The sequence below is a fragment of the Diceros bicornis genome, chromosome 7 (assembly GCF_020826845.1).
Source record: "Diceros bicornis minor isolate mBicDic1 chromosome 7, mDicBic1.mat.cur, whole genome shotgun sequence".
Taxonomy (NCBI): Eukaryota; Metazoa; Chordata; class Mammalia; order Perissodactyla; family Rhinocerotidae; genus Diceros; species Diceros bicornis.
The window spans coordinates 68,978,964-69,004,361 of NC_080746.1; the positions used below are offsets into that span (position 1 = coordinate 68,978,964).

The window sequence follows — 25,398 nt, forward strand, 5'->3', positions numbered from 1 at the left end:
GAGTCACCAGCCCAGGGCATTATCGTAGGTGGTGAAGTGATGGAGACTGTTGCTGCAGGTGTTGGGTTTTCTGTGTTTTTTGGAGGGGAGTGCAGGGAGCCTGGCAACTCTGTGCCATGACCCCCATGATGCTTGTGGGCTTGGCTAGAGCCAACCCGGCAGACAGTCTTGCTGTTTTTGGCCCCTCACTTCTTGGAGAGCACTTACGCTCATCAGCAATGGAGATTCAGGATGCCCGGACCCTGAGCCTCCGAATGGCTGGCCTGGGAGTGCCCAGGCGGGACTGGGATTCTGGGGGAGGGAGAGGGGGTTGGTCACAGCCAAGGAACTTCTCTCTCGCCCTGCCTTTTGGGTTTTGCTGAGAATGGATGTGATGCCAGTCTCCAAGGGAGGAGAGTGGGTGCCAAGGGGAGGGGCAGATGGGTCTTGGTCCTCACTGATCTGAGGGCAGAGCTGAGACCTGGGAGGGGAAAGAGCAGTTCCTGGAGGCCCACCTCAGCCAATGTGAGGAGGAGCTGCGAGGGGAAGCCTTGGGAGGGCGGGAACGAGGGTGTGTGAGCAGTGACTGTCCTGTCCCAGAGGCTGTCAGGGAGAGTCCTGCTGGCGAGAGGGACTTGAGACTCTCCCACAGTCCACTCTGGGCTCATCTCAGCAGAGCAGTGATGGTGCTGTTCCAGGGGCGGCAGCCACTCCCTGTGAAAGTCAGAGGGATTGGATGCCAAGGGAGCTGCTGTTTGCATGGGGGCCCAAGGAAGCAGGGTGGCGTGATTTGTGGTGAAGGTTCCATGTGGCTGTGGGCACAGGCGTGTGGCCAGGTACCTGGGCTGGGTGTGGCTGGCAGTTGGCAGAGAGCAGTGAGCACCCCCACCCACAACGGTGGGGCATCAGTCCTTGCAGAGATTTCTGTCCTAGTAACACACATCCCCACATTTCTAATCCACCCACAATGCAAAAGATCCTCCTTTTGTCTTGAAACCTCAGACTTGAGAGGTCCTCGGGTCTTGGGGCTTCGGGGATGTCATTGGTCAGAGGGCGGTTCCTCTGCACCAAGGTGGGCAGGTCACACCTTATAGTTTGACAGTGCTACCGATCATCTGGGCAGAAGCTAAACTCCTTTCAAGGAATTAAAGGCAGCTGAGGATAGATGGGAGCATAGAAAGAAGGAAGGGATGAGGGAGGGAGACTTTTATTGAGTGTCCACTATACTCAGAGGTAGGCCCTTCACACGCATAAGCCAATGTAACCCTTACTTCAGCCTTGGGGATTCCCATCTCCATATTTGTTCATGGCAAACAGAGGCTCAGATCAGTTGCCTAAGCACGTGAAGCTAGAAGTCAAAGAACCTGTACGAGGTTGCAAAGTCAGCGCTGTACTGCCCTGAGTCTTGACTCTCCACCCATTTCACAGAGCACACGGATATGATTACACAGTTCAGCAGGGTCTGTAGAAAGCTGGGACCTCCTTATCCCTCCCTGCTCCATCCTGACCATCCACCTGATGGCTGGTCCCCACAGACACTGGAGGTCTCCAAACTGGAGAGCTTGATGCGACTTCTCCTCAACTGTGGTTTCTCCCCCTTCCCAACCTGCAGGAAGACATATTGTCACCGGCGACTGAACTTTCTGGAATCCAAGTTCAGCCTTCACGAGATGTTAAATGAAATGTCCGAGTTCAAAGAGTTGAAGAGTAACCCCCACCGAGACTTCTATAATGTGAGAAAGGTGCGTTAGTGGGCCAGTGTTCAGAGCCACCCTGCCACCTCGGTCCCCCTGCCAACCCACTGGGATGCCCTGAGCCAGGCAGGGGGTAGTTCCCTGTGTGGCCTTCCTTGGCCAGAGGAGTGTGATATGTGTATGCAGAAGGAAGACTGTTGAGTTGCCTCCCTTGTATCAGGCTTTGCCTCAGATGGTAGTTGGTAAGACTCTAGGTGGAAACCTTTGTCCATGTTGTATATCTGTTGGGATGCGGCTTCTTCCTTGGAAAATAGGGCATGACCTGTTAATTGGTCATAAGAGGCCAGGCTACTTTTAACGTAGAGGATGTATTAAATTCATCATGGAGAGAAAAAGTTGTCATGACCTCTTTGGACTTGGGAGTTTGTGGTTTTGCTTCCCTCTGGATCAGGTGTATTTAAAAAAAACCCTCCGACATGCTCCTAGTCTGCCCCTCCCCTAGAGTGGACGAGCAGCGTGGCCTGGGCTCAGGCGCCCACAGGGGCTGCCCCCGGGGCAGCTGTGGATTTTAATGATCGCAGCCTCCAGCTTTTCCATTTTCTTCCATTTCACAAATATACGGGTGAGGTATGAGATCAGTGCTAAGCATGGGGCATTTGATGTTGAACAAGAGTCACTTCCTGTCCAGAAGAAGTTCCCAGTCTATTACTGTTAGTGTGCTAAGTGTTGTGACAGGGGTGGCTTTCAGGAAGAGGTCAGAACAGAGCTGACTTAAAGCATGAGTAGGAGTTAGCCAGGCAGAGGAGAATGGGGTAGAGAAATGGAAGTGATGGCATTCCAGGCAGAGGCAACAGCATGTGCAAATACCTGTTGCATATGGAGGAGCGACAGAGCGTGTGAGAGAGGAGAGAGACTGAGTAGTGTGTTGTCGTGACTGCCAGAAGTGCAGTGTGGCAGGAGCTCAGGGGTTGGGGGAGAGGGAGCGGTGCGCTGTGGGGAGAGCGAGGTTGCTGAGCATGTGAGGTTCTGGATCACGCAGGCGCCCATGGGCTTCTCAGAGGAAGCAGGAAGGCCGGCCGGGGTATGGTAGCGAGCTGGGAGAGAAGCTCATGGGGGACGGGTAGGGATTAGGCTTTGCCTGGAGGAGGGATTGCCAAACCCGAGCTGAGTCACAGTGGGGCCTCATCTCCAGAGGGGCCTCTGTCCCAGGTGGAACTTCTTGAAAACTGCCCCTCCCTGGGGTCAGCTTTGATAGGGGAGGGTAGGCCAGGGGAGGATGAGGCTCCTCTGGGAAAGCCCAGCTCAGGCCTCCGGGGCCTCCTGGCTGGGACACTCAGCAATCCTAGAGGGAAGGCCCCCTCCAGGGAGGCCCCAAGGTCACCTCTTCTAAGTGTCATGAGATCGGGCATGGATTCCCACGTGAATAGGATCAAGAGCCTTAACAGTGGGAGTTTGGCTTCTGCTCATGGGCTGTGCGACTTAGGGAAGTATCTTGGGGATTTCTAGGCAGGGGTGAGAGGATGTGTGTTAGACACCGTCTACCTGGCATTTTCACCTTCAAGTATTGTTCCTTCTCTGTGAGCCTTGGGTGTTCAGACAGGTGGGTGCCCCAGTCACTGTGCCAACTCCTCTCAGCCCTGCCTGAATGCACCCTATTCAGCATTCAGCACCTGCCTAGATGGGCATCCAAAGAAACTCTTCACCCAGCCCAGCGCAGCCCCGGCCTCCATGTACGTGAACGCTCTGGGCCTGACTGCTTCCTGCTGCCCGGGGCAAGGTGTCCTTGCTGACGGCGCTTGCTCCGACACTGTTTGCTTCCGAGGTGGGGCCCCAGTGGGCGTTCCTGGGCCAACCAGGGCATGCTCTGAGGCAGGAGCTGTGCGTGGCCGTGGGTCTGTATGGGTGGCATTTGTGAAAGCACCTGCAGCATCACAGCAGTTCGTGGGTTATGACACCACAGGGCCCAACCAGCAGGACTGTGTAACAGACAGTTGTTTTTTGTTCAGCGCTAAGAACGAGGTGCTGAGTGTGTTTGCTGCTTGGGAGTTGGGTAGAATTAGGCCTTATCCACTTTGATTTAAGTGTTATATCAGAGATAGCAAATAGGTTTCATCTTCTGTGCCAAACTTGACCACTTGGGAGTGGCTACCCAAGGCTTCTCCTGAGGCTTATTGGGATGAGTGCTGTAATTGATTATTGATGTCTGCCCTGGGTATGGAGGTCAGTGTTGGCTTAGGGGTCAGGTATTGGCCAGCTCTGTTTGGAAATTACTGTTTGTTTAGACCTGAATCTTAGATGAAAGCAAGAAGGCGCTCAGATCTTTGTGAATTGAAAAGACTAATATCCAATGACAGGCTCTTTTACTTGTTCCTAAAATAATCACTTTGGAGATTCTGAAGTTTGGATCGGATTCTTCCTGGATTGTCCAGTTGTTTTTCTCCCTCATCTTGTGACTCGTGGGCGTAAGGACAGGCTGCACCCCCTGCAGTGTGTTGTTGGTATGCTGGAGGACACAACCAGAAAGCCCAGAATGTGCTAAGTCACGCTGAGATAGTTGAGCCCAGCTGTGTCTGGCCGAGCTAAGCCGGGCTGACCTTCTCCTGTGCCTCCCACATGAGCCCAGCCCGTCCCTGAGGTACCTCAGCCTTTCACTGTGCTCTGGGTGCTGTTTTAGATTTTGGTGCTTTGAATTGTTTCATTGCTCTGATGTCTAGTGGTCTGTCTTGCTGGTGGGAGTGGCAGCATTAATGGCAGAAAGGGCCCTGATGAGTGAGTGATGTGGCCAATGACACGGGCTGGTTGGTATAAAGTAAATCAAATGTCCGGTTTGGCACGACTTGGAGATGCCTGGCCAGCTGTGGACAGCATTCCCTGGCCTAAGGTCAGCCGCCTCCTCACCCCAGCCCTGGCAGAGTGCCCAGTTGGCTCCAGCAGTAACGGCAGAGTGCAGTCTGGCCTGTGAGGCTGCTGCCACCCTCCCTGGGGACCTCCCTTAGGCCCCTTGGGCTCATGGAAGGGGAGTCAGGATGCCCACTGAGTCTTCAGGCCATTCCTCAGACTAGCCAGGGCTCCATTTCTTTAGGAGTGGTGGCTGAAGGAAATGCTCTGGGGATTCCAAGAGAGGTCAATGGCAAGAGTGGGATTTCATGGGGCATTTGGTGGGCCCTCAGGGTTATTTGAGGATGTGGATATCATTGAAACTATTGGAACCTACCACACCTGCTCATTGGTTCATCCATCCATCCATTGATTCAGCTAATACTTCATACCAGCCTGAGGCATAGGTGCTGGAGGTTTAGCTGCATCAGACATGGTCACTGTCCTTGAGGAGTGAGCTCCCGGTCTAGTGACAGAGTAGACAGAAAACTAATAGAGTGGATCAGGAGGACATGTACCAGAATGGGAGTGTCTGTGCTAGGTTCCCAGGCAGGCAATGGAAAAACTGATCAGTTGTGCTTGGGGGATAAGGATTGGCTTCCAAGTGGAGGAGGTCATAGGAAATTTCCAGGTGGGTGAGATTGGTGAGGAGGAAGGAAGGCATGCGAGGCTGAGGAAATGCATGGACCAGGTGGCGTGGTGTGGAATGTCATGGTGCCCCAGGCACCTGTGAGTGGTGTGGTGGCTGGAGCATAGAGCAGGGCAGTGGTGTGGTGAGAGTTAAGGTTTGAAGTCAGCCTTGAATCCCAGGCTCAGGGGCTTGGGCTTTATCTTGAAGACTTGGGGGCCATTGCTGCTTTGTTAACAGGGGAGTGGCCGGATCCAACCTATGTTTTAAAAAGGTCTCTTGATGCTGTAAGGAGGTGGATTGGGCAGCAAGGCTAGAAGGAGGAAGATCAGTTCCCAAGTCTAGAGGAGAGATGGGGAGGGGAATCCGGGCATTGGTGGGGGCTGGCTCTGTGGCCCATAAGGTGCTGAGGCTCTGCTCTCCACATTGAAGGGTGGGTGTCCTAACTCTTGTGGCCAGGGGAGGTGGCCTGGCTCATGGGCTGCTGGACACTGTATTGCAGGTGGACACACACATCCATGCAGCTGCCTGCATGAACCAGAAGCACTTGCTGCGCTTCATCAAGCACACGTACCAGACAGAGCCTGACAGGATAGTGGCCGAGAAGCGGGGCCGGAAGGTCACCCTGAGGCAGGTGTTTGACAGCCTGCACATGGACCCGTACTATCTCACCGTGGATTCACTGGACGTCCACGCGGTGAGTGAGCTGCTGCCCAGGGCTTCAGGCAGTCCTGGTCGGGGACTCAGTCCCCTGGAAAGCAGCCATGATTGTGCTTGGAGCGAGGATGGCTGTGTAAGCAGCTCTTTCTCTTCTTGTCATGGAGACTGTGAGCGGTGATTTGGCCCCAGAGAATAACAGGGCTGGGAGCAGCCATGGGACAGGGGAAAAGATGTGTGACTCTGAAGTCTGACAGGTCCCAGTTCTAATTCTACTTCTGCCTCTTAGGAGTTGTGTGCCCTGAAGCAACTCACTTAAGCTTCTGTTTCCTTGCTTATAAAATGGTGAGTGCTACGTGCCTTGTTGACATGACAAAGTTATTAAAATACTAAATGATGGTGCAGCTGCTATAGAAAACAGTATGGAGTTTCCTAGAAAACAGTATGGAGTTTCCTCAAAAAGTTAAACACAGAATTACCATATATTCCAGAAATTCTACTTTTGGGTGTATACCTGATACTCAAAAGTATTGAAAGTACTAAAACAGATACCTGCATGTCAATGCTTATAGCAGCATTATTTACAATTATTCCACCTTATTACAAAAGGTGGAAGCAACCCAAGTGTCCATCAATGGATGAATGGATAAACAAAATGTGGTATACACATACAATGGAATATTATTCGGCCTTAAAAAAGGAATAAAGTAGTGATACCTCCTACAACATGGATGAACCTTGAAAACAATATGCTAAGTCAAAGAAGCCAGACACAAAAGGACAAATACTGTATGATTCCACTTATATGAAGCACCTAGAATAGGCAAATTCAGAGACAGAAAAGAGAATGGTGGTTACCAGGGGCTGAGGGGAGGGGGTCATGGGGAGTTATTGTTTAATGGGTACAGAGTTTCAGTTTTACAAGATGGAAAGAATTCTGGAGATGGATGGTGGTGATGGTTGCACAACACAATGAATGTATTTAATACCACTATACACTTACAAATGGTTAAAATGGTAAATTTTGTGTTATGTATATTTTACCACAATAAAAAAAAATCTCAGTTAAACAAACAAAACCCAATGAGATAATATGGAGAAAGTGCCTGATGAAGTCTAAGCAGTAATTTGTTGTTGTTAGTGCCATCAAGTTGCTTCTGACTCCTAGCGACCCTGTGTACAGCAGAGTGGAACCCTGCCTGGTCTTTTTGCGCCATCCTCCCACCTTCCAGTGCTGTATCAGACAATGCTCTGCTGCTATTCATAGGGTTTTCACGGCTAATTTTTTTGGAAGTGGATGGTCAGGTCCTTCTTCCTAATCTCTCTAGTCTGGAAGCTCTACTGTCCACCATGGGTGACCCTGCTGCTATTTGAAATACCGGTGGCATAGCTTTCAGCATCACAGCAACACACAGCCGCCACAGTATGACAACCGCCAGCTGGGTGGTGTGGGAAACGAACCCAGGCCGCAGTGGTGAGAGTGCTGAATCTTAACCACTAGTCCACGTGTACTGGCCCTAAGCAGTACTAGGATACACTTTATTATCGATTGTTCGATAGGCTAGTATTCTCTGCTCACTCAGCCAGCCACGCTCCTAGCCACGGTACCTGGGAGCACCAGGCCTCTTGATCCTCCTTCACAGAGGGTCTCACGAAAGGACCCCAAGGCTCACCAAGTGAGGATACACGGTCCTGGCCCCCGGACTTTCCAAGATTTCACGCAAGAACTGACATAGAAGGCATCTTTCAGTGTGGCGACACTTAAGGCCACTTTGAAAAGGCCTGTAGAGGGGAGTGTGGGGTGACTGCAGAACAGTGTGGTGATCTCGTTGGTGGTCTCCTCTCTCCAGGGCCGGCAGACATTCCATCGCTTTGACAAGTTCAACTCCAAATACAATCCTGTGGGGGCCAGTGAGCTGCGCGACCTGTATTTGAAAACTGAAAACTACCTGGGAGGAGAGTACCTTGCTCGGATGATCAAGGTGAGGAGCTCTCGGCCTCTCCAAGCTCTCCTCCGATACCTGGCAGCATCTGCCTTTGGGGGGGGCCCTGCATGGCCTCCTGTCCTCTTTCCCTTCCTGAGTCCCCATCCGTCCACCATCCACCCCAGGCAAGGCTCAGGTGCCCATGGCAGGCAAGAGGAGGGGGCGGGTGTCCACCCCCGGCAGTGCTCACAGCATCCAGGCTCACTGCCCTGTTTGTGGCCTGAACTTGGCTGGTTGCAGGTTAGCTCCACTTGGAGATGCTTCTGCTGCCTGGCCTGGTTAAGTGTGTGACAGTGTAGACCCAAGGCCTTCCTCCCCAGGAAGGAGCCCCTGCTGAGGCAGAGTTACTGCTTAGAGGGCAGCAAGGGGATGTAGATCAGGCCTCGCCAGCCCGGGAGCAGGTGGCTGAGGGACCTGCAGGATCGAGCAGCTGGGGTGCTCTTGGGTTGATCTGGCTCTTCTTGGTTCCAGGAGGTGGCCCGCGAGCTGGAGGAGAGCAAGTACCAGTACTCAGAGCCGCGGCTCTCCATCTACGGCCGCAGTCCTGAGGAGTGGCCCAACCTGGCCCGCTGGTTCATCCAGCACAAGGTCTACTCACCCAACATGCGCTGGATCATCCAGGTGCCCCGGATCTAGTAAGTGAGGTGGCCTGCTGTCTGCCCGTGCCCTCTGGGGACGCCAACCTGTCCCGCATCGGCTGCTGAGGCTGCACTATTGAGGGGTGGGGCCTGGTCCAGTGCCAGCTTAGGCCTTTCCTCCCCAGGGATTTTCCTACTGGGAGGGGTGATGGGCAAAGCTGGCCTTGTGACACTTAATCTCTTGTTCTTTGAAGAACATGTATGTGCAAAGGCCTGGTGGGAACCACCACCCATCTTCTCAGTGGGGTTTGAGGATGGATTATCCTTTTGGGTGAGCCTTGGGGTACGAGTGACCTGGTGGTGGCCTATATTGCTGGTCCTGTCCCTGGATATGACTCAGACCACCACCGTTCTCTCTAGTCTGGCCAATGTGGGCTCATGGCTCATGGATGGGCTGGGATGTGTGGTTTAGGGGGACTGAACTGAGTGGCAGAGAGTTTGGATCACTGAAAAATTTGAGGACTCATCTCTCAGACCCTTGGTCAGCCTGAATCCCAACAGCCCACTCCCAGCATGGCCTCTAGCTTGAGAAAGCTCTCAGATGGGCATGGGTAGGTGTTCAGATTGCAAACCAATGCCTAGTATCACAGAACTTGCTGGGAGCTGGAGAGGAGGGGAAGGATCTGTGTTCAAGCCACACCTCTGACTCTACTCTGGGTTTAAATGTGATCACAAGCTGCCTGAGGAAGGAACTGGGGCGGGTCTCTGACAGGCCAAGGGGGCTGCTGGGCCCACCTTAATCAGTGAGTCTTCGCTTTCCCCCAGTGACATATTTAGGGCAAAGAAGCTGCTGCCAAGCTTTGGGAAGATGCTGGAGAACATCTTCCTGCCCCTTTTTGAGGCCACAATCAACCCTCAAGATCACCGAGAGCTTCACCTCTTCCTCAAATATGTAAGTGTGGGTGGCGCCCCCGGTGATGTGCACAGTGGCGGAGGGAGGAGAGGATTCCACGTGGGTTGGGTCAGGCTTCCCTTCTCAGATCCTGTCACTTGTGTGCCCCAGGCATGGGGTTGCCAGCGCCAAGCTGAATTTCTACAATAATGAGCTTGCTCCAGGAGGGGAAGTCCCCTTCTCCTCAGGGGCAGCCCTGGGTGTGTGGCTGGGGTGCTGGGAAGGCAGCAGTGGGAAAGACTGAGGAGTCAGTTCCTGGCCAGGTGGGGCTGGAAAGACTGGATCCTGCTCTCAGCAGCACCGAGTGGCCTCGGGTCTTCAGAAGTGCAGACATTTCAGCGTTTCTGCTTCTGCCCAGAAACAATGGTCCTCACACCTTGTTTGGTTAAGTAGACAAGCCCCACAAAATATATTTATCTGGTTAGTTATGGGAGAGGAGGAGAAGGGATGGAGGAGAGACTTAACCAGAAAAGGCATGAAGGGGGCAGGTGCGGTTCCTCCCTCTGGATGCCTAGAATAGAGGTGGCTGCAGACAGTGGGAAGCAAGTTCAGTTCCTGGTGGAGGTTATGAGGATGATTTCTGACAGGGAGGGAGGCAGAGAGGATTCCAGAGGGCTGGGAGTGTGGGGGCGGGGTGATAGAGTTTGTGTGTGTGTGTGTGTAGGGGCTGCCAGGAAAGTGTTTGGACAGGCTGAGGGACATCACTGAATTTATGTTTTAGATAAACACTGTTGTGTGGAGAAGGGCTTGGGACAGAAGGTAGCTGGAGGTGGGAGGAAGGGGGCAAGGTGAGAGTCAGGGGTCCTGCTCCAGCGATGGAGACGGATGACGGGGGCTTGAAGCAGCAGGAACAGCTCAAGCTTGATTGTTTGCTGCCTGCCCCAGTGATCCACGCCATGGCATGATCTCCTTCCGCCTCACAATTACCCTACTTCACACTGTTGTGTTGGTGTTCATAATAAGCAGAATTATTACGCGCTTGCTGTGTGTTAGACGCTGTGTTAAGTGCTCTCCATGGAGTGTCTCATTTAATCCTCACACAGCCCTGTGAAGTGACTAGCTCCAGTTTACACACGAGGAAATTAAAACTGAGAGATCACCAAGCTAAAGAATGGCAGGACTGGAGTTCATATCCAGGCAGCCTGACTCGAGAGTAGGTGTCATTATCCGCACACTATACTGCTTCCCCAGTAAGAAGAGTGAGATGTATACAGATGGCAGGCCAGAAACCCTGGGCAGTGGTAGGCATGGGTATAGAATGGCAGGGCCTGGGCAAAGACTGAGGTGAGCAAGAGGGAAGAGTCTATGGTGCCTCCCAGTGCCCGGCTGTGTGGAGGGTGGACGGTCGCCTCTCAGAGGTCACTGCCCACGGTGGGAGAAGAGCAGGCTTGGGGAGGAGGAGGAGTTGGGGTTTGGATGTATTTTGTGCTTGAGGCCCGTGGAAGGTCCTGTTTGAGGCCCTGCATCAGCTGGATAGAGCTCAGGAGAGGGGCTGACATTACCCCCAGGCCAAGCCCCCGAGGGTTCAGGTGAGGCAGGAGCTAGTGAGTGCAGAGCAGAGCTTGAGGTCCTCCCCAGGCTCCCAGACCCGTTCAGGCCATGCTGAGAGCTGTGGTGGCAACCCTGTCATTTCCTTTGAAGATATGGCTCTGTGACAGGGAAGATTCTGCCAAGACCCTCGTGGTCCCTTGCTCCTCTGGGCCCGCACTGCCCATATAGGAACAGGAGAGGCTGGCAGACCTGGCTGGGGCCTGGGCCTGGGCTGAGAGCCCCCCAGTTTGGGCCAGCGTGGAGCGAGGTGGACAGTCTTTCAGAGGCCCCTTCCCGAAGCACTGCTGTGGCTGAGTAAAAGGAGGGAGATGTGTTTGCAAAACTGCCCCTCTGTGCTGGCTGAGAGGCTGGGTCCTCTGTAGGTACATTTGTGGTCAGGGCCTGACCTCTGGGATCAGGTGACTGGGAAGCCTGTGACCAGGGTGGGGCCTCTGGGGGCATGGATTGGGCCCCAGCTGAGTTGTGACTGCAGTGGAAGGATGGGGGTCTCCTGAGCTCCTATGACCTGGCTCAGAGGGCAGGGAGCAGAGCTGCCTCCGTCCCAGGAACTACAACTCAGCCTTCCAACGGACCCTCTTGGACAGGGCCCACCTTGGCCTGTTTGTGAGGCATCCCGGCTGGTTTCTCGCGGCCGCACCTGGGACATGCCCTAGGGCATTCTCCACGCACAGCCCCAGAGTCCAGACCCTGAGCCCTTTTAGGCTCAGAGCCTGGTCGTCTCACTGGGCAAGTTCCTTAATCGCTTTGGTCTTGGTCTGCTCACAGCCAAGCCCTCCCTCACACGGTCGCTCTGAGTATTAAATTGTATGGTCAGTGCTTCACGCAGGGCCTGACTGCAGAAGGTGCGTGGGAAATGCCTGTCCCCTTCCCCCCTCACAGCCGTTGTCACTGCTGCTGGCTACCTTGCGGTGCTGGTCTCCTTCTTGGCGCAGCAGAGGGATGGGTGGTGGGTATGGCTGCCTCACTGCTCACCTGGCCTGGTCTGAGTGTCCCTTCACCATCGCCACTACCATGCAGGAGCCTGATACTCTCCAGTCTGGCCTCCTGGGTACCTTTGGAAGCCCTGGAGGGACAGGCTGTGGCATCGTGCCCACTCCCCATCCCTGGGAGAAATGTGGCCTCAGGCAGGCCACGGGGTCCCCAGCTGAGATGTGAACCTGAGAGGCCTGGACTCTAAGGCCTTTGGCAGCTCCTCTGCCTTGGCTTGATGCGGGACCCCTCCTCCTCCCCAGGTGACGGGGTTTGACAGCGTGGATGATGAGTCCAAGCACAGCGAACACATGTTCTCAGAAAAGAGCCCCAGCCCAGACATCTGGACCAGCGAGCAGAACCCGCCCTACAGCTACTACCTGTACTACATGTACGCCAACATCATGGTGCTCAACAACCTCCGCAGGTGGGTGAGCTCAGCCCCGCACACAAGCCCGCACACCTCAAACCCAGGCACACAGCCCAGCACACGACACAGGGCCCAGGCCCACAGGGCCACACATCCAGGCATGCCCACTACAACACAGACACGATCACACACACAATGCAGCCAAACCCCGTGCCTGTACACACGTGTTCATACACACACCCACCAACACCTACATGTGTACCTGTCCCTCTGATATGATACAGACAGGCTGTGCCAGCACACACGCATGTTCACACCGACAGTGCTCACACATGCATTTACTCATGCAACAAATTATTGCCCCTGCTATGTGACAGGCACTGTCCTAGGCACTGGACATATAAGAGGGAACAAAACAGACTAAATCCATGCCTTCATGGAACTTACATCCCGTGGTCTCACATGCACAGGCTGCCACCAAGGCACACAACACACGAGGCACACACGGCAGGAGTCGGGTGCCCAGGGCAGCAGGACACTGAGCCATTCATGCCCCTCTGTGGGCACCTAGCATCCTGCCCTGCTGGGCTGCGGGGCCTCATAGCTCAGCCTACGCCAATGCTAGTTTGTGGGAGTGGAGGTTCTGAATGGGCCATGATTGCAAGAAGATGGCCTAGTGTTGGGGTGGGGGCAGTCCTGGGCTGAGCTTTCGGAGATAGGGGCTCTAGTGCTGGCTCTGCCGCGGCCCTGCTCAGTGGATTCTAACGTCTGACTCCACTCTCCAGGTTTGCCCATTCTCCTAACAAAGAGGTTGGACTCGATGGTTTCTCATGGCTTTTCCTGCTCTGAAGGTCTATGAATCTGGGCTACAAGGCCTGGTGCAGAGGGAAAGGAGAGAAGTCGATGGAGGATAGGGCAGGCTCTCTTTCTACCACCTGGGGTAGAGGGAACAGGCCCCCTCTCTGTTCCCCAGAGATGGTGGCTTTTGGTTCTGAGGAGCTCTGGGCCTGGGCCTCTGCATTTTGGGAGTGGTAGTTTCCAGGCTGCCCTGTGTCAGCTGTGCTGACCCTGCCATGGGTGTGTGTCTCCCCTGGAGTAGGCCCTGAGCTAGGCATGCAGGCCCCAGGCCTGTGGGCTCTGGGCAGGGTGGACCGGGGTCCTTGCTGACCAAGAGCCTCACTTCTCCTCCAGGGAACGAGGCCTGAGCACTTTCCTGTTCCGGCCTCACTGTGGGGAGGCTGGCTCCATCACCCACCTGGTGTCTGCTTTCCTGACTGCTGACAACATTTCCCATGGGCTGCTCCTCAAGAAGGTAACCAGGCCACTCATGGAAGCCTGCCCTGCAGTGATGGTCCTGCCCTGGGCTCCCTGGGGAGGAATGGGATCTCCTGGGCTCCTGTCCACCCCTCTGGTCAGTGAGGCTAAAAGGCTGGGACCTTTTTCTGGGCGGGGCTGTCTGTAGTCATCTTGGGTTCATATTTAATTATGAAAGTAATATAATCAAACACATCACAATTTGGATTTCCAAAAAATGGAGAAATGGAAAAAAAAAAAACCCTTACTGCTGTTAATAGAAACAGCCATTATTAGCTTTTTAGTATTTATAATAATTCTCATCTTTTTTACCAGAGCATATTTCTAATGTGCTTATTATCATAATGAACACAGATTTTTGGTTCCTGCTTTGTCCCTTAACTTTGTATAACAAGCATTTTTCTGTGCCACAGCATAATACAGTATCTATGCTCCTCATCGTAAAGGTTCTTGGAAGGATGGCCCACCACTTGGATGGTCTATAGTTGATTCAACCAATCTCCAAATGTTGGACAGTCCATCCAACTTTTCACTCGTGTAAATAATGCTACCATGAGCTTGGTGCATTTGGTCTTCTCTATAGTTTGGATCGCTTCCATAGGAACAATGTTTGCTCCAACTCCTCTCCTGTCCTGGTCCCTGCGAGGTCTTACCCACGTCACATTTCTGGGTGGGGCAGGCGCCACATCAGAAAACCACTCTAGCCCAGTCAGGTCTGGCCCTTCCCATGTCCGAGGAGCTGGGGTGTTTAGTCTCAACCTGAATGTTTGCAGTCAAAGCAACAAAACAACAAACCTGAAACGAGCCCTTAGGGTCAGCGCTGGGGGAAGGGAGCTGAGTATGTAGGTTGGGGTCAGCCCAGGGCCTTGCAGCTGCCCTTCCTGCCCTGAGCTGTGCCTCCAGTCTGGAGCTAAGAGGGTGCACTTCTTACAGTGGGCAGGAGGATGGGCGTATGATGTAGGGATGAGGTGGACGCAGAGGTGGGGAAGGTGAGGGTGGGGTTGGGTGTCCTGGCTTTGGGGACCTTGGGCTTGGTTAGGGACTTGCACAGACACTGCCTAGACCCCTGGTTTCCACGGATGAATGCTCCTCCTCTCCTCCTTCCTTCCCTCCTCTCCCATCTCTGGCACTTGTCACCTGAGTTTGGTGGTTCTTTTGCAGAGTCCGGTGTTGCAGTATCTCTACTACCTTGCTCAGATCCCCATTGCCATGTCTCCCCTTAGCAACAACAGTCTGTTCCTCGAATATTCCAGAAACCCTCTGAGGGAATTCCTGCACAAGGGACTGCAGGTTTCCCTCTCCACCGATGACCCCATGCAGTTCCATTACACGAAGGTGAGGATTTCGGGGAAGGTGCGGACTTAGGTGCCCAGTCCTGGCCTCTCCTCTCACGGCAGGTACCTGAGCACATGGCTCGGTTCTGCTTTCAGGGTGGGGCTGGTGGCCTAGTGAAGATAAGACATGAGCTCCTGGGGAGGGAAAAGGGTTCCTTCCAGGAGCCCTGTCTTTGGGGTCCTTGAATCCTTGAAGGCACAATTTCATTTCTTTGCTTTTCTCTATTTTCCCTTTCTTTGACATTTACTAGCTCTGTGATGTTGGTAAAGTTACTTGACCTCTCTGTATCTTATTCCTCTTCATCTGTAAAATAGGGATAAAATTGTCTGTGCATCTACATTGTGAGGATTTATTAAGATAATGAATCAAAGAGTCTAATATAGTGTCTGCATGTAGCATGTATTCAAAATGTTAGCTACCATTTTTATTAATACTGTTATTATTCTTACACTTTGGATCTCTGGGGAAAGAGAAAAGGGAAAGGCGATGTCATTCGTGGGGACCAGCCATTTGTGTACCCAGCACGTTTTGATGGTGTCGATAAGACCAGCCACTGATTAGTAAAAATAGAAATGCCAGAGTCTTCTAGGATAGATTCTCTAAGCTTTTGGTCCCAGGACCCCTTTATACTTGAGGCCCTCAGAGAGCTGTTGTTTATGTGAGTTATATCTAGTGATATTTAACTGTTAGAAACTGAGAAACTGAAAAATATTAACGCATTTAAAAATAACATTAATAAACCTATTAAATGTTAACATAAATAGCAATTTTTGTGAAAAATAACCATATTTCCAAAAAAAAATGGCATTGAGAATGGCATTGTTTTACATTTTTGCTAATCTCTTTAATGTTGGGTTTAATAGAAGCTGGATTCTCATCTCTGCTTCTGCAGTCAATCTGTTGTGATAGATTGTTTTTATCAAAGTATATGAAGAAACTCTTGCTTCACAAAGATACATAGTTGGAAAAGGGATGACCTTTCAAAAGGCCTCGGGGAGGCCCCCGGGATCTTTGGACCATAGTTTGAGAATCGCTGCTGTAGGATACCGAGGCAATGGGGTGGAGAAGAGCTAATGGAAGGGCTTGTGATGAATGTCAGACATTTCACACCCTAGAAGATAAAGTGAAAGCACAGCTCAAACCCAAATCCTTTTGGGATTGTACTGTCTTACACTTGACCATTTCTCATTCTTATTTAATGTTCTATCTCTGCTCTTAGTACTTTACTCAGATTAACTTTTATTTTTGGACAATCTTAAGAAAATGATGTGTTAAATGAAAAGCAAAGCTATAGAGAAGATACTAAAAGTGTGCAAGACCAGGGAGATTGTCAAAGGAGAGCAGAGGCTGGCAGCCCCACGCCTGGCACAGGGCTTCAAACATGTGTTGGTCAACAAATAAACGTGTAGGTGTTCTTTGATAGATCTCTCTTTGGAAACCTGAGATCACACACACAAAAAGATCTTAGGAGTTCATAACTTAAGGGGGGATGTTGTTTTGGTTATCCAGATGCCAGACATCAAAGACAAATTACATCTGCAATGTCTGTCTGATGTTTCTAGCTTTGGAAATATGTGAAGAATTGGAATGGCTATTCTACCATCTAATACATTTCCTTTGGGGGGAGTCTAGGAAGCACTTATGGAAGAATACGCAATTGCAGCTCAAGTGTGGAAGCTGAGTACGTGTGACCTGTGCGAAATCGCCAGGAACAGCGTGCTGCAGAGCGGCCTCTCGCATCAGGTACGGTGTGTGACGGCACTGCCCTGTCTCTCCCGTGCTTTCAACACATGTACAATGAAGGCCTGCTGTGTGCACTGGGGTCAGTGATGAACAGAACAAGAAGGGTCTTTGTCACACTGACACTCATGTTCTGGGGGAGCATCCTGGGGAGACTCCTGAATTTTCATGGCTGCTCTGTCACCCTTTTCAAACCTCTACAAATGTCACCTCCTTAGAGAGGCCTTTCCTGATCATCTGTTCTACAACAGACACACACTTGCCATCATTCTCCATCCCTTAACCTGTTTTTCTTCATAACATTTATTACTACTGACATCATAATATAAAACACATTGTAGTCATGTGTTTTTCTGTCTTTTCTTCTAGAATGTAAGTTCCATTAGGGTAGAGATTGTTTTGTTCAACATTTTATCCCTAGGGCCTAGAATAGTCCTTGGCACATAGTAGGCACTCAATATTTCTTGAATAGATGAACAGTATCTAGATTGAATTAAAAAACTCCAGGGATGGGACCTGGACATGAGTCTTTTTTTTTTCACAGTTTCCTAGGTGCTTCTGACATGGAGCCAGGGTTGAGAACCATTGGTCTAGATGGTGTCTTAGGTCCCTAGGTACTTCCCCTGGGTGATGTCACTGGTATAGGAAGACGGCTGCATTGGTGCTGCTCTCGTTGGCTGCTGATGCAGAGAAGAGTTAAAGGCTCGAGATTCAATTTGTGCAGACTTGGTTCCTTGCACTGGCCCTCCCCAGAAACACCTGTCTGCCCTTGTCAGCTCTCAGGAGGGACTTAGAGTCTTGATGCCTTCACTTTGCCTTCATCAGTGCCAGCAAACTCTTGCAATTCTTATCTTTCCTTTCTGATTAAGGAAAGCAGTCAGAAATGTAGGGAATGAATGTGGTTGTCAGGGGGCCATCCTTGAGGACACAGAAGCCAGGAGGATTTTATAAGAGCCTTGTGGGGAAAGAGGGACATCGGCTTCAGAGGGACTCGTCTGATTTGGTGTGGCTAATGTCAAAGCTGCTATGTGGATACAGAAAGTGAATCTAAGGTATACTGTTTCTTTGTATTTCTCTTGGTCCACAGGAAAAGCAAAGGTTTCTGGGACACAATTACTATAAAGAAGGACCTGAAGGAAATGATATTCGAAAGACAAACGTTGCTCAGATCCGGATGGCGTTCCGACACGAGACCTTATGCAATGAACTCAGCTTCCTGTCTGACGCCATGAAATCAGAAGAGATCACAGCCCTGACCAAATAGGTCCAGCACTGGACGTGCAATTTAACTTTGATTTAATTTCAAGTCTGCTGTGATTAACAGTGGTCGAGATACCAAATTAGGACTTTCCATGGAGAGGATGCCTCTGAAGAACTTGCAAACTAGTGATTTTAGTTGCACTGTTCACTTTAAGATCTAACGTGCCCCCTTCTGTTAATATTTCTGAGTAATAGATGGTGACTCCTCCTTGGGGATCTGGGAGCCGGACATTTGTCTGTACTCATTCCTAATTTGCCAAATATTTCTTTTGAAACCACTAGTGCTTGCATTGTTGGGGCCAGGATCTTCCACAGTCCAATGCCCACTGACATGAGGTCTGGTTTTCTGCCATAGTCCTCTATCGGCCCTGCAGGCTAGTTGGTAGTTGTTCATTTCAGCCTCTGGCTGGCTGGTTGCCTTAAGCAAAATCAATTTCAAAGCTCCCTTTCATAAAGGAGCTACTTTGAGAGAATTAAAATAGAAAACTTTTTCTTGACAATTTGCATTTTTTATGAATTTCTTAAACTGTTTTATTTAGCCCTCATCCCTCCTTTCTATTTAAGAAGCCAAATGTGCACAATGAAACAACCACTCCTGTCTGTGTCTTGGTTTCCTCATCTGAAAAGTGAGGGTTGGGACTAGAGGAGTGGTTTTCAAACAGTGTTCTGTGAATGCCCCTCCAGGACCACTTCAGGGTGGGGGAGGGCAGTGGGAGTGAGGTTCTGGGTGCTGCCTTTACTTCCTCAAAGCGACTCTGTTTTATCAGTTTGATGTTGGGGCTTCCACATATTTTCATTTGAACTAAGGACTTTGAAAAGCACAGGACTAGATGATCTCTGTTCCTCTTGGCTCAAATATTCTATGATGGTAGCCCAATTATCATTTTACTTATGAAGAGTTAGGGCCAGAGAAGTGAAATTTGCTTCAGGTCACACAGCTAATAAGTAACAGGACTAGAACCAGGTCTCCTTGCTGCTAATCCAGGCCCTTCCCCGCTATTCCATTAGGCCTGACCAATGGAAGATTTTTTATCATTGTAACCTGATGCATTTTTTTTTTAAGGTGAAATTTCTTCCTTACCTAATGCGCAGACTTCTTCAGAAGATATAAGTGGTCCCAGGGGCTAGGTCGAAAGCATTTTTTAAGACCCATCTGAATTTAAGCTTCACCAATGTACTCTCCATCTGTGTTACTAGTGCCTGGTACATAGTAGGTGCTCAATAAATGTATATTGAATAACTGAATAATTTCTCTTTTGGCACCTTTTTCAGGATATATGCTCCTAGTACTCAACAAGCTGCTGGAGGACCTTCCTGTCTATCTCTGTGGGCAAATGCAGACTACAGGATGTCCTTCTGAATCACTTCAGAGTTAGAAGAACCTTATTTTTGCCTGTGAAAATGCTTATTTGACTTTAGATTGTCTTGTCCTGTGACTTTATAGTACTTGTCCCCTCCACTGGTCAACTCAGCATATGGAACAATAAATGTAGTCTTACATATGCTATCTTATAGCTAATCATGAAATTGAATGAAAACCCAGCATTTATCTTAGGCATTCATTATTTTTGAAAAGCCCCCATTTGTATATGTTTGTCTTAACATAAGTATCATACAGTTTTTCATTGTCATTTTATCTGTATCAAGTGTTTGTTTTTTAATTAAATAAAGTCTGTTAGGACTGTGACTCAATGATGTCAAGTTAATACTATTTAAAGCAAATGTTTAAGTTTTTTACTTTAAGAAAAGATTGGGCATTCTGAAAAGCTACCAATAATAACTACTAATTTTTCTTTTACTAGGACTCAGACATGGATGACATTCACTAGGAAAACTCAAAATGTTCAAACTGAGGCTCGTTAGAGCCTGAAGGTGTACCTTTGCTCTCTTTTTCTCTAACTTCCGCCTTGTTACGGCTTGTGAGCAAACCACACATGTTCATTTCCTTTTCCCTGGACATTACTTTAGTCTGTGCAGCCAACACTTGTTGGATTTTACTTGTCCTGCAAACTTTTCAGACAACTTTTTCTTTCTTTTTTTTTTTTGGTGAGGAAGATTGTCCCTGAGCTAACATCTGTGTCCATCTTCCTCTATTTTGTATGTGGGATGTCGCCACAGCATGGCTTGATGAGCGGTGTGTAGGTCTGTGCCTGGGATCTGAACCCGTGAACCCTGGGCCGCTGAAGCGAAGCATGTGTACTTAACTAGTACACCACTGCCACCGGGCCAGCCTCTCAGACACCTTTTTCTATAGCACTTTGCACTTTTATTACATCATTGTACCTAACTGGGCTTTTTAGGGGGTGAATCCCTCCTTTATTTTGTGTTTGCAGTGGCAATCAAAGGCCATTGTATACTAGCCCAAGTTTCTAAAAGAACAGTTTTTGAGGTATGTTATCCGTTACTCTAAAAGGCTCGAGTTCACATTATGTGTTCCTTCAAACAGCATTGCTGAAATGATCAATATCATTGCTCTTTGCCACATGAACACAAGTCACAGCTCCTGGGGTGGTACTTACCAAGCGTGTCTTGGGTCTTTACTTCCTCTTATCTTGGACTAAAGCAGAGTTGAAAGCATATCCCTCTGGCTTTCTCTTGACTTGTTTCTGAGTGCTGTGTTGGTGAAACAATACTCATCTTTTTCTGGGTCTGAAGACACAACTGAAGGTGATATGTTGGTAATATACCTGAGTATTCTATACCTGAAACTATGACTGTTACAAAGAACAAGTGTAACTAATTGCAATAAAAGGAACGCTAATTAGACAAACACAGTTCCTTGGAAATTTTTACACCCTCAACCTCTAAATAAATATTTTATTAGAAAGATAGAGGATGCCAGAAAGTAAGACTATAGACAGCTTCAAGTGTCAAAATACATCTGTGAGGAGGCTTTTATGTCTTTTGATACCAAAATGTGTACTTCTCCATGATGATACACACCAGTAAATTTAATTACAAACTGCTGTTCCTTATAAATGGCTTTCCTCTTCTCAGCACTAAGATTCTAACATGCTTCTCTAATTATAGTCTTTTATCTTGGAAATGATTTTACAGGGTAAACATCAAAACTACTTTTTATCAATTATTTTACTGATTGGAGTATTTATCAATTATTTTTACAGCCCAATAGGGTAAAAAGACATGAAAACATGAAAGTCTGTTGTCATTGTGTTGCCCATCATGAATGTGGGTGATTGGCTGATTTCCCTAATCTCCAAGTAGTTTTCTTATTTCTGGATAGATCACGTAAGAATGAAGAAAAAACCAGTTAAATTCTTCGGACTGTCTTTTACTGGATCCAACTTCCTAATGTTAAAAATCACTGAACCAGAAGATATTTTTAAGCAGCCTTATTTCCCAGACATATATTAGGTGCAAGGAAGTCGAGTCCAATTTGAAATGAATTTTAAAACATAGCACACAAACATCACAACCCCCTAGAGCACAATACAAAACAGTCTTCCAAAGAATGTAAACATTTAGTAGATAAGAATGTGAAACTATGTGATAAGGAAAAAATCTCTTCAATTAGCTAAAATTTACTTGCTAAAGATTATTTATTGCACAATATATCAGTTTGTCCTAAGAATAAAACAGATAGTATTATTCTCAACTTCTAAATTCAGTACATAGTCAAATCTATTTTCTCAAACTAAAGTTCTACAGCATTATAAACCCTTTGTTACTGAGTTAGGATAGGGAAAACTTTATAACTTATAAAACAAATTCTTTAGAGTTTATGAAACCATTTCACACATCCTAGAAGGCACGCATTATATTTCCTATCATAGTAAGTGCATTTAAGTACTTCATATTAAAAAAAGACAAAGCTGTACAGAATACAAAAAGTGTACATTTCATCCATTAAACAAATTTACAACTTTTATGATTAGTTATTACAGTAGAACCTACCTAACATTCACATCTAAAGAATTATCACTCAGTTTAATGGAGTGAGCAAAAAACTGTGCTCATTTATTTGATAAGGCTAATAAAAACATTTTACATTTCACAGTAGATCAGTTAGTATCTTGGAACTCATATTGGAAAATAAGAAGATTTAGGCAATATCAAGTCACTGGGCTCACTGTTAAATAATTCCTTGAAAGGTGAAGCACTCTGGGGAATAAAATCATTGGCTATACCAAGAAAGATAAAAAAATCTGTAAAGCAAGTTTGTTTATTTTCAGAAACATTCTTTAATTAGGCAATCTGACTTAGACTCAGCAAGTCTAATCCAAAAGGACAATTTAAAATCTTGGATCTGGAAAAGATCTCAGAGGATCATCTATCCCAAGGTTTTAAAAATATGTCACACGGAATACTAAGAATCCATGGAGGAGATTCAGAGTTTGACTTAAAATTAATTTAAAAAAATATTTTTTGGAAAAAAAATTAATGTTAAAAAGGTCCCATCATATAACTTGTGTTAGCAAATTCTAATATATTGGATTATCACCAATGCATTAATACATGTTTTCACTGGTTGATTTTATAATATTTAGTTATTATAGTATATAAAGTTTATATAAGGAAATTTATATTAATGAAATATGACTTTTATATAGTGGGGTAGGGTACGTGCGTGTAGGGGTTCTGAGTGAGATTTTACTTGAAAAAAGAAAAAGGTTCTACTGCTGAAATAAGGTGTGAAAACCACAGATAAAGTCTCAGTTTCTAAAGTAGGAACCTACAAACCAGAGGAAGGGGCCTCCTCAAGGTCACACAACCATCAAGCGCACTGTCAGGTTGCTATGATGGAGTCCCCAGTACTCTGCTTGCACAAACAACCATAGTGAGTGTTTAGCTATTTGGTACTGAGCTGACCCCATCATGAACGTCAATCAATTAGTTATAAGTATTTTTGGGGTAAAATCAAGCTACCTTTGGTCAGACATTTTTCCTAGAAATGAATTACTTAATTTGCATGCCTATTAAAATCCTAGTATCCAAAAATTCTGCCATCAATAAGCAGCAACTTAAATTGTGTACTTTGGTACTTTGGAAAATAGTACTATTTGCAACTTACTAATAATAAGTGAGAAAAGTTATGTGGAATGTTAACATACTTTTTAAAGGAGACTAGTTATATTTTATGCTGAAATGTTAATATTTAGCATAAAACAAAAATTTTACAGTATAAGCGAAATTTTAAAAAAATGGTTTGAGTGCCACTGAATGTCGTGATTCCATTATAACTATACTCTTTCAGAGTATTTCAAAGTAAGTACAGTGAAACAATAAGAAACCAAGTTATCTCCTAATTTTCAGAGGTGTTTTATGTACATATGGTTAAAAGGCTACAACCTATTTTCTTCTCTCTTAATCCAAGAAATTTGAGGACTTTGAGGCTTCAGAAAGATGCTTTCAAGACAATAAAAGCACCATAAACCAATATTGAATGATTTATCACATAATTTGGAAATATGAAATTTATGAGCTGTGATGAAGAAAAATTTTCTTCTAAAACTCCAAGATGCATGAGCATTATCAAAAGCTATTGAGAACAATTTCCAAGCTGTAGGAAAGCATTTCCAGAACAGCCAAGAAGATTCCCCAGCAGATACCCATTTACAAGGCAAAGTCACGCCCAACTTTACAGTCCTTACTAAAACTATACAACATGGAAAAAAAAAAGACTTTTAAGTAAAAAACATGTAGTTCCAAAACACACTGCTAAAGTTGTGAAATAATTATGGATGATTTCAAGTAAAAATTATTAAAGGAGCAATAATTAACCACAAGGGGGCATATATACTCCTTAGATTCCAGCAGAAAGACTAATTTAAGTAGTAACATGCACTTTGATGTATTCTACATTTTCAGTCATTTAAAATTTTCTCAGATGGCTACAACTTTTTAACATTCTAGGTTTATTTTTAAACCTAACTAAATAGATTCCAGAATACTCCTACCCTGAAAAATAGAAGTGTCTCAGAAGCCTCTGGAAATGTTGCTGTTACCTCAGCAAAAGATTCAAGAGCAATTAGTTCTAATATATATTAGAACAGACAAATAAGAGGAAAATATAACCTAAAATAGTAGCAAATTTTAGTTTACCATAAATGGAAGACATGGAAAGTTTATCAAAAGAAATGAGACAAATTGTCAGAATAGTGAAAATAAGAGGGTGGGGAAAACTGATTTCTCTGTGTCTGTGCCACAACATCCCTGAATTCTTCCCCCATGACCAAAGTGTTTGTAGCCCACAACAGCAACAGAACATTTCCCCCCAAGGTCATGGCCTGTGGGGCTGGCCTGCCTCATCAGCCATGTTAAGAATATAGTTAGCCATATCATCTTCAGTGGGTGCATCTGACACCACCCAAGACTCATTCGCTCCAGTCATCTGTAGGCGACAAATAGGGCAATTCCTGTGTCGATCACTCCTATTAGAGAAGTCAAAGAAAGAACAGTTTTTCTTTTCCTTCTTTTTAAAAAACAGGTTTGTTTGAAAAGTAATACATGTACATAGTTTTTAAAACAAGTAAACATCATAAAAGTATACAGTGAAAAATAAACCTTTCCCTCCTGCCCAATCTTTAGTTCTTATCCCCAGGGTAACGACTGTTACCGGTTTCTTCCATACTCTTCTATAGATAGACTAAGCACGCTCAAGCTGGTGTGCATATGTACATCACTGCTCTTTTTACTTGGCTATACATCTTGTAGGACGTTATGTATCAGCACATGTTAGAACTGTCTATTCTTTTTAAATATACACTGCATGGATAGGCCATAATTCATTTAACTAGTCTCCTATAGGACATTTAGGTTTTTTCCTGCCTTTTGCCACTATAAACAACAGAATGGAAGCATTCAAGGCTTAAAATAAAAGATGAACTTTACATGCAGAATAATTTTCTGATAGGGAAAGAACTTATATATGATTGCTTAAATAAGACTACGTTTTCCAGAGGGATGTTTTTGTCTTGTCAAATATTATTTTGGAAATTTCAAAAATACCATATTTGAGCCAGAAACATGTCATACGGGGAAAATTTTTTTCTCTTCATCTCTCAGTGAAATCTGAGACGAAAGTAATTAAATTATATCAATTGCTCTTTGGCTTTTGTGCAAAAATCTAGAAATCTGTTCCAAAAACTAAATGTGAAAGCTAGAGCTGGCACATATTATTCAGATTCATTTCTGGCTCCTCAGAGAACCAGATTTTACAAGATAATTATGTGTGCTCTTTGGTGCACAAAAATCACAATTTTAAAACAGTCAACTTCTGCTTCTGGTCAACAGGGACCAAATTTATCTTCCCACTTAAAACAACTATAAAACACAGGACAAAATGCAGTCATGTGCCACATAATGACGTTTCAGCCAACGACAGACCACATATATGACGGAAGTCCCATAAGATTAGCACCACATAGCCTAGGCATGTAGTGGGCTACACCATCTAAGTTTATATAAGTACAGTCTATGACGTTCACACAACAACGAAATCACTTAACAATGCATTTCTCAGAACATATCCCTGTTGTTAAGCGACGC

General features: G+C 47.1%; 2 protein-coding genes across 10 annotated transcripts in view; one reads left to right on the plus strand and one right to left on the minus strand.

Annotated features, from left to right (window-relative positions):
• Positions 1-19,576, plus strand: part of AMPD3 (adenosine monophosphate deaminase 3) — a 42,666-nt gene extending 23,090 nt beyond the window's left edge. For 8 of the 9 annotated variants that reach the window (XM_058545971.1, XM_058545973.1, XM_058545976.1 and 5 more), the window contains exons 6-15: positions 1,592-1,721; positions 5,681-5,875; positions 7,686-7,817; positions 8,292-8,455; positions 9,224-9,350; positions 12,134-12,297; positions 13,432-13,552; positions 14,716-14,889; positions 16,522-16,632; positions 17,717-19,576. In XM_058545971.1, the coding sequence (XP_058401954.1) occupies positions 1,592-1,721; positions 5,681-5,875; positions 7,686-7,817; positions 8,292-8,455; positions 9,224-9,350; positions 12,134-12,297; positions 13,432-13,552; positions 14,716-14,889; positions 16,522-16,632; positions 17,717-17,893 (1,495 nt within the window). In that variant the 3' untranslated portion in view covers positions 17,894-19,576. The remainder of the gene's footprint in view (positions 1-1,591; positions 1,722-5,680; positions 5,876-7,685; positions 7,818-8,291; positions 8,456-9,223; positions 9,351-12,133; positions 12,298-13,431; positions 13,553-14,715; positions 14,890-16,521; positions 16,633-17,716) is intronic. The other variant, XM_058545972.1, reaches the window with a different exon arrangement.
• Positions 19,577-21,165: 1,589 nt separating this feature from the next.
• RNF141 (ring finger protein 141) overlaps positions 21,166-25,398 on the minus strand; it is a 44,880-nt gene continuing 40,647 nt past the window's right edge. Inside the window, exon 6 of the mRNA XM_058545981.1 lies at positions 21,166-24,281. Coding sequence (XP_058401964.1) covers positions 24,131-24,281 — 151 coding nt within the window. The 3' untranslated portion in view covers positions 21,166-24,130. The remainder of the gene's footprint in view (positions 24,282-25,398) is intronic.